General features: G+C 42.8%; 1 protein-coding gene and 1 long non-coding RNA gene across 3 annotated transcripts; one reads left to right on the forward strand and one right to left on the reverse strand.

Moving 5' to 3' along the window:
- The first annotated feature begins 1,912 nt into the window (after positions 1–1,912).
- serpinh1b (serpin peptidase inhibitor, clade H (heat shock protein 47), member 1b) lies at positions 1,913–6,636 on the forward strand. Of its 2 annotated transcripts, XM_015341776.2 has the most exons (6): positions 1,915–2,020; positions 2,960–3,003; positions 3,889–4,502; positions 4,753–4,851; positions 4,973–5,205; positions 5,421–6,636. In XM_015341776.2, the coding sequence occupies exons 3-6, from the start codon at positions 3,920–3,922 to the stop codon at positions 5,721–5,723; spliced, it is 1,218 nt and encodes a 405-aa protein (XP_015197262.1). In that variant the 5' UTR covers positions 1,915–2,020; positions 2,960–3,003; positions 3,889–3,919; the 3' UTR covers positions 5,724–6,636. The 2 variants fall into 2 exon arrangements, with proteins under 2 accessions (XP_006627785.1, XP_015197262.1); XM_006627722.3 differs by lacking the exon at positions 2,960–3,003 and having other exon boundaries at positions 1,913–2,020.
- Positions 6,637–7,848: 1,212 nt separating this feature from the next.
- On the reverse strand, positions 7,849–8,726 carry LOC107076740 (uncharacterized). Its single transcript, XR_001477908.2, has 2 exons — positions 8,369–8,726; positions 7,849–8,135 (listed from the first exon to the last, which is right to left on the reverse strand). It is a non-coding gene; the product is annotated as an uncharacterized lncRNA (long non-coding RNA).
- Between the last annotated feature and the right edge of the window lie 335 nt (positions 8,727–9,061).

Below are 9,061 nucleotides of genomic sequence, written 5' to 3' on the forward strand. Positions count from 1 at the left end.
ATCAGGGAGCACAGAAAACCTTTGCCTTGTCTGAACAGGCTCTCCACAGACAGAGTCTGGGCTGCTTTGTTACTGGAGTGCAGTGGGCTTTTCTAATATGCTTTGCCACATTCCCAGTGATGATTATGATTCCTAGGAGTCCTTCTACACACAAAGCCTGGGAAGACTGTGACCTTTGTACAGTACAGGCACAAAGCATATTTTCTGTATTCTGGATCCCAAGCTGAAAAGAAGGGAATTCCTACATATTGTAACAAGAGTTATTATTAATGATCATTGATTTGCTTAGCAGACTCCCTTATCCAAGATTATTTACAATGTGATTTAATGTTAATAATGTCACCAAAGCATGTCATTTTAACTCTTGTCTTCTGTTTAAGCTCACAGGTGATGGAGAGAACATACGAGCTCCTCCAGTGTAATGAGCATTCTTGTGAAATTTTTTTTTACATTTTTATTTTGTGGAAAAAAAAGTCTCGACATAATGTAAAGTAAAATTTACATTGGTGCAATGCTGTACGATGAAATAAGTGACATTTCTGTTCTGATTTCCACATGATATCACTTGCTTTTACAGCATTTGTTGTTTTTTTCCATTTTCAAAAATCTTGAGTAACATTTACCAGTGAAGAGTGGAGCTGGTGTGGTGTCCAGCTGAATGAATCCCTCAGTGTGTGTTGCAACAGCAGTTCTCCGTCTCCTTGTGCGGAGCAGGCTTGCTGAAGGCCTCACATTCACTCTGCGTGCAGCGCGGAGGAAGCTGCCTTCACACAAGCCCCAAAGCCGGGCCCAGACTACGACGTGGCACATCGAGGGGGAGGGGAGAAGAGCACAAGTCTTGTCCATTTTTTTCAAACTAAAAAACACTCTCTCTGCCTTTTTCTAGAACAAACTCTTGCAGCATGCTCCAAGTAAAATGTGTTCCAACCAGTGAAAAAGTAAATTCCAGATGTCAGGCAGCGAAAGTTATCTGTTTTTTTGCTTTCTCCTCCCCCACTAAGATCTGCTTTTAAATTGAAGTTTGTGCATTTATCCCTATATCCCTTCTATTGAAACATAAAAAGTATTAACCTGCACTGCAATCGAGAATCTTATAAAAACTGTTCACTTTCACATGAAATGCAGGATCTGAATTTTAGAAATACCTGTCACATCTTGAGATGAATGTGATCACAATATTCAGTTAATTTCCCAGCTTTTCATTCTTTATCAAAGAGACTCTTATTCCTGGCAGGCGCCACAGCCACCCAGGCCCATCCCAGAGGAATAGGGCCCTATATGGGGCTACACCCTGGATGGGACACAGGTCTATTGCAGAATTTCAAGACACTGATGAGCTCAGCCAGCATGATATGGGTAAGGGGATGAAACTGGGAGCAGAGGGAAAGTATGCATGCTCTATTGAACTCGAGAACTGAACGCTAACCATCAAGCCACTGTGCCGTATTGTTACATCATAGAAAGAAAGAGTTTCTGACATCCCTTAATTCTTAGTCATTTACAACATTTCCACTTTCTTAGTTAAAATTAATAATAGAAAAATCTCACTGAGTCAACATACAGTAGATGTGTACAATAGAAGAAAATGTTTAAAAATGATCCATGTGCACCACACTATTGTATGTTATTTAGAACTCTGTATGAATCTAAATGTTAGAACATACTGATTCATGTTTGGATATCAGTAGTTCAGAATGAATAAATCCTATGAATGTTTCAAAAGACTTCTGTGTGTTTTTACTGACAGTTTCCTTCAGTAGAAGATCATTTCCTTGCTGTCTTAGGCATTAGGACCCTGCGGGGGGACCGTTTGCTCAGCTGTAGCAACTGGATCCTGTGGGAGGTCTTATCCCTGCTTTGTGAGAAGTTCAGAGTTCCTCATTTAAATATTCCTTTCCCCAGTTCCAGAAATTTCTTTTGTGGAGTATATAGGCCTGGAGCAGGGTCCATCTTTGGAAGCCAACAGGACAGGACGCTCGGGAAGAAGGGGAGAGACCTGTGAAGAGCTGCAGGACAGCAGGTAGGAGCTCGCCAGGCTGGGAAGATCAGCTGGCGGTTGTGCAAGGATCTCTGCTGCTAAAGAGGACAGGATCTTCCTTCAATCACTTTGTAGAAATCTAAAAATAGCAATGATTTTCCTTAGAGCACCGAGTATTTGGGAAAAAAAACTGTGATTGGATTAGTGAGGTATTAGATTTGAGATAAGATAAGGGTTTGCTAGACAGTCTAACCCAGTCTTTGGTATTTCGATGTAAATATGTCAATATAGTAAATCTGTTTTCTTCTCAAAATGATGATGCCTATACCGATTCTTTCAAGCATTTCCAATATTCAAGTCCTGAAGCTAATATTGAAACCAAACTTGTAGTCTTTACATGGAATATATTTGTGCTGCAGAAAATCTAAATTTGTTCCGAGTTCTGCTGTAAAGACAGTTAAAGGAAACACCCATCTACAGCATCTTTTCTCCAATATGTTGCTGCAACGTGTTGCCTAACTTGTGGGACTTTGGTTCCGAGTAAACGTTTTCACAGTGTTTATTTCTCATTTTTGAAAATGGTACATTTCAGATCCACTCTATATTACTGTCCCATTTGCTGAATGTAACACTTATAATTTCTGTAAGGAGATGGCGGCTATCATCTCTGTAAAGGGGTGGGGGCTTGTCAGTGTAACAAGATCTCCTTCTAGAAATAGGCATCTGACTTTCCACTCTGGCACTACTGATTGGAGAGGTTCATAACTGAGGTCCTTTTCTGCCAATAAGAATATTTTGTGCATACATGTATAGGGATATTGGCTCAGTGAGGTAATACTAAACATTAAAAATACTTTTCCCTCTTATTTTGGGTGAAAAATAAAAAAAAAAACCAAGTAATGTTTACTGTAAGTCAGTTTCTCAGTTAGCATTTCCCCCTTTGCTGTATGAAGATTACTGTATACAACTCTTGTCTTTCAGAATGAAAAGGGCAAACGTTGGCTACAATATGAAAACATTTCAAGGTATCCCATGATGTAAAGGTTAAACAAACATGGAAACAGAATCTGTAAACTGACTAGCTAAGCAATTTGCTGCTTTTTTTTGGTCTCAGAAATTTAAAGTGTCGGAGGAAAAGGAAAGAGACTGAACGTGGTCTGTGAAAAAGCGTGACTCGGAAGTGCCTCAGGCTAGGTATTCTGTTCCCTTTGTTTAGATGGCTGGTATGCAGACTGTGCATAACAAAGGGTGCAGAAAGTTTGCCTCAGGCACTAACTGTACTGTTGATTAAAGCACAGAGCCTCTTTTCAACAACACCCTGGTCTGAGCTCTTGCTGATCTCAGTTTATCTTCCTTTTGACATTGTAATCAATTTCATCTCAGAGTCAGAGATCAGAGTCAAACAGCAGGGGTATCTTTAAGAACAGGGAAAATACATGTACAAAGGCAATGGAGGTTTTGTATCCGAAAGTAAAAAATTCTTATATCTTGCATTAACTTTGTACTTCTCCTAATTTTGTTTTATTCCATTGCTTTCAAACAGTAATACATCATAGGTGCCATTTTGTAGTAATGAATCTAGGCATCTGCCTCACAGCTACAGGGTGCCAAGATATGCCTCTTATGACTGTGAGGTGTTATCTCATATCTTGTTGAAAATCTTCCAAGAATGAAGTTAGTCCTGCCAGTATCTCTCATGGCAGAAAGCCTTTCTTTTTTCTTAATACATCTAATTTAAAGAAGCTGATCATAATCAGTAAAGCCAGGGGAATTCTGTGTGTGGGAGCCCTGCAGACAACATACAGGAAAGGCTACACAGGACAATAGGACATTTAAGAATTAACATCACTAATAGTAAGAGAATAAATACATAATAAAGACGTTGTTTGTTTATTTTGATTGTTTTCCAGGATTGCACAGCTGCCTTCAATCACAGAAAGCATGTGGGTGACCAAGCTCGTAGCTCTGAGCCTCCTGGCTGCTCTGGCCACAGCGGAGGAGAAGAAGCTCAGCAGCCATGCCAGCATGTTAGCAGACACCAGCGCTAGTCTGGCCTTCAACCTCTATCACAACATGGCCAAAGATAAGAACGCGGAGAACATCCTCTTCTCCCCAGTAGTGGTAGCCTCCTCTCTGGGTCTGGTCCACCTGGGGGGCAAATCCTCCACGGCATCGCAGGCCAAGACAGTCCTCAGCGCCGACAAAGTGAAGGACGACCAGCTCCACACGGGCCTGTCGGAGCTCCTCACTGAGGTCAGCAACTCCACCGCTCGAAACGTCACCTGGAAGATCGGCAGCCGCCTCTACGGGCCCAGCTCCGTCAACTTCGCGGACGAGTTTGTCAAGAGCAGCAAGAAGCACTACAACTACGAGCACTCCAAGATCAACTTCCGGGACAAGCGGAGCGCTGTGAAGTCCATCAACGAGTGGGCGGCCCAGACCACGGACGGGAAGCTGCCCGAGGTCACCAAGGATGTGGAGAAGACTGATGGAGCTATGATCGTCAACGCCATGTTCTTCAAGCGTGAGTAGAATTATAATTTGGGGTTTTCAACTCTATGAGGTGAAATGGGGACTCTTAACTAATTACTCATGACTCATAAAGCTTCACAGTTGGCATGTTCAGTGTTATATCGAATAGTCAGCCTCTAAACACCATCCATTTATATGTTGGCAGGTAAGAGGGAGCTGAGAAGCAAACACTATTTCTGAATTTGAGCTAGTCCCTGCTTTACTATGTGGCTTAATACCCGTTCCTTTGTCTTCCGTTACAGCCCACTGGGATGAGAAATTCCACCACAAGATGGTGGACAACCGTGGATTCCTGGTGTCACGCTCTTACACTGTTTCCGTTCCCATGATGCACCGCACAGGTGAGTTTGATAGACTTCAGAGGCTGATTGATTTTTGAAGACCATGTTCACTAAGAGAATGGCTGAAAACAGAGCAAAGGTGAGGTTCATTTTGAATGGATTGTATTTGCTTCCCTTTCAGGACTCTACATGTTCCATGAAGATTCTGAGAAGAGGCTGTACGTGCTGAGCATGCCTTTGGCTCACAAGATGTCCAGCATGATCATCATCATGCCCTACCATGTGGAGCCATTGGAAAGACTGGAGAAGCTGTTGACCCGCAAGCAGTTGGACACCTGGATCAGCAAGATGGAGGAAAGAGCTGTAGCCGTTTCCCTGCCCAAAGTCTGCATGGAAGTCAGTCACAACCTCCAGGTACCTGACTGAGCTTTACTACATTGACACAGCAGTAATAGGATACAGGATGACTTCAATACAACATTGGAATCACTGAGGCATGAATATCAAGGTCACGTCTCAAGAACACAAAAAGAAAAAAGAACACATGATAACTATGTGAGAATTGTTTTTCTGTGAGAGCTGTATTTACAAAATTATATTCTAATGAACAAAACCATTGTTTCTTGCAGAAACATCTTGGGGAGCTGGGCCTGACAGAGGCTGTGGACAAAGCCAAGGCCGACCTCTCCAACATCTCTGGAAAGAAGGACTTGTACCTGTCCAATGTCTTCCATGCCTCCGCAATGGAGCTGGACACTGAAGGCAACCCCTTCGACACCAACATTTACGGGAGCGAGAAGCTGAGGAACCCCAAACTATTCTACGCAGACCATCCATTCATCTTCGTCATTAAAGACAATAAAACCAACTCCATCCTCTACATCGGCAGGCTTGTAAGGCCCAAAGGAGATAAAATGCGAGATGAGTTATAGTTTTGTCTGGCTGTAGTTTGTGTGTGAGATTGAAGTATGACTATGAGAAGCAAAATGTCAGTCACCTCATGATCACATTCCATTAGAAAACCAAAACCTGTGGTACATCCAGTCCTTACACTTTTCAGAAAAAGCAAACATGTCTAGGAGCCGCTCTGAAGAGATTTTTGACTTAACAACTGTCTTCCCCAGAGCTGGCCACCAGAAATGTTTGCTTTATTCTGGAATATTTTGAACAATTGTGTTTTGAAAAGCATTCCTATTGCAGACCAAAAAACATACATTGCCACCTAACTCTACCAATGAGATCAGGCAATCAAGTCACAGGAGACCTGTGGTTAATTATTTTTTGAATATTTATTGTAGATCACAGATGAGGCCAGTCAGCTTATATTAAGCGTGGTTGTTTCAGGTAATTGCCTCCAGAACAACATTCCTCTCAGGGGTTCTTGAAAGGTTTGGCCACCTTTCCATGACATTCCCCTCGGCTCCTCTTGTGCTGTGTTGGTGAAGTATTCGGGTGTTTCAATATCTTTAACATTTAAAGTGAACAGGGACAAGAGTTCAGGATTTATTTTGCACAAGTATATTGTGAGGTCTCTGGAGTATTTGGTGCTATAATTGACTCTGCGGAAAAACAATCTTTTATAGTTGGATTTTGTTCATGGAGAGTACGCTTCTTCCACCTGCACTGACATCCCTGGTCTTGTGCTCCAGCCAGCCTGCAAACACGAGGCAGTAGCTGTGGCAGCCGTTTGACTGGACTGTTCTCTTCCTGTGCTCCTGTGCTGTCTCAGGACACCTCCCTGGTGCTTCTGGCACACTCCCTTCTTTGGAATGATGTGATAATGTGTGACTGTTAAACCTTAAGTTTTGTTTTCATATTTTTTTCAATAAAATATATTTAAAAATATGTTTGTGTTACGTATCGGTCTTTGATGTTTTTCCCCATTAGAGGCTTTTGCAGGTCTAGAATCCAGAAGATCACACTTGATGCTTGGCACACAGCAACACAGTTGTTTAAGAAGGAGCTTACAAGGTTTCTAGTCATTATAGGTAATTTCACAGGAAGCGCCAACAACTGAAAAGTTGTGTCTCATTTTGATCATTGTTGTAGTGCCTCATAGTAAAATGAACACCCAGTTACAGTCTCAGGACACATACAATGACAGTGACAGGACACACATAGAATAGCCAACTGTCTGTGCTGCTGTGGGGCACAATATTCTGCTCCAGTAATGCAGTTATTTCACATTTAACTCATGTACCACACAATACAGCATTTCGACTGGCATTCTGGCCAGAACAAAACTCACAGAAAGAACCACAACAGCATCCCACCCAGGTAAAATGAATGATCCACAAACAAATTCCACAGCTTGAATATATGTTCTTCATGGTGAAATTGAAAGGGAAGTCCAGTGTGAGTACACACCACCCCCTGACAGTCTGGTAGCTTGTGTAAACCAAGAGCGGAGCCTGAAAAGATGTTCCCATCAAAACCTCCAGGCTGAGAAGCTACACACTGGTTTAATCGAGAAGGGACACACTGCTGATGCCAAACTTGCCTCACTGCCTGCCATTTCCTCTTCAGGAAAAAAGAAAAAAAAACTGTGCCTAATTTTTCCATCTCAAAACACAGGGAAGCCTAAAACAAATGTCTCACGGATGAAATAGACACTGAAGACTTCTGCACATTTGAGAGCAGGCTATGATGGGAGTGGAGATGAGGTCAGGCTGGGGAGCCTGAGCCCGAGGGTCTCAGCCTCACTTCTCACGCAGAGGCTGCTGGGGTGTTCAGCAAAGCTGAGTGTTTGCCCCTGTTCAGCCAGCTGTGTAAACATGCAGCTGTCAGGATTTCCTGGGGGTGGGGGGCAATCTGTTGAATGGGTTCCCACTGGTGGGAGAAGGGCGGGGTCACGTCCCCTCTGTCCACTCAGTGACGAGCTCTGGAGCCGTGAGCTGAGCAGTTTTCACTCTGAAGACACAGTCTTAAGCTCGTGTAGAGGACCAGTCACCACTTCCCGGTCTAACACCGTGCAAACCACAAATCAGGCACTAATCAGGTTCAGGTTTGTTTTTCAGTGGTAGTACACAAAATCAGACTACAAAGTCAGGTGGCAGGTCTTTCCAAAACACAGATGCTTTATTTCCAACTGTAAATTATCTTTGAAAAAGAGAGGCCTGAGCCCTTTACATGCTAAACTCTGAACATATATGTAAATTACATATATGTGATCGTTTCACATAACATTCATTCAACAGCACTAGAAACATCTTTTTAACACGTTTTTTTTTTTAAATCTGTGTCAAGAACTGTCGGTGGCCTTCACAAAAGAAACGGCAGCTCTCTGACCGTCTGCAGTAGCAGCAGCAGCAGCGCAGGAAGTGGAGCTGTAGGATCTGGCCCTGCTGTTCGGAGGAACAGGAGGAGCTCAAGGTTAACATGGTTACCGACAGCGTTTCCACACGGAAAAGCTCCCCACGCTTTAGAGCTCCAAAAAGCCTTTCTCAGCGTGAAGAATGTGACTATTTATCAACATATTGTAGAGCAAAAATGCTAGGTGTTAAATTAAGACAACATTTTCTCCAGCATACGATCATGTTACATTCGAACATAAAACATGAGAAGCGATTGTTCATACCTTCTGGCTGTCCCTAGCAATATTCGTATTTTCTGTTGTGTTTAAATTCCAAAATAAATAAAATTTATTTTTTCTTCTTCCTCAACTGAGCAAGATTTTCTCTCTCCCTCCTCCTCCAGATGAGCTCCTGTGCATTTCAGGTGTCTCTGGGATAGAGCTCGGTCTTCAGCAGCCCGTCGGCTCCCAGCCCCTGGTGGAGCAGAGGCTAGGATTCCTGGCGTCCAGCTGGAAACGCTGGGCTGCTGTGATCACAGTGCTGAGCAGGCAGCTACTCAACCTGCTAGGTTTGTCGGTGTCTCGAATTTTTTTTTAACAGGTCTCTCTGTTGAAAGATCAAGGTTAATCCTGCCAGCAGAAATTCATGGGTCCTAGTGCTGGAAGCATCTCTGAACAGCTGGACCCTTTGACACACGTTTGCCCCCTGTAGGACTGCACCTCTCTCCATGCATTTCAAAACGGTTTAGAGCCAACCCTATCTCTAACCCTAACCCAGACAAATGAAAAAACAATTGCAATTAAGGTTTTTTTTTTATTATAGTCTTTTAAAAATACAGGGAATATACTAATGCGACAGATGTTTCAGGACTATTTCTGCATTAATGATAGTGTTGAGTCCACACTCTCTATACTATGTGAAACGAGTTCTGTCTTTATAGAGCTCAATTTCTTCATACTTGTACTATACCGTTCAGA

Source organism: Lepisosteus oculatus, chromosome 5, assembly GCF_040954835.1.
Source record: "Lepisosteus oculatus isolate fLepOcu1 chromosome 5, fLepOcu1.hap2, whole genome shotgun sequence".
Taxonomy (NCBI): Eukaryota; Metazoa; Chordata; class Actinopteri; order Semionotiformes; family Lepisosteidae; genus Lepisosteus; species Lepisosteus oculatus.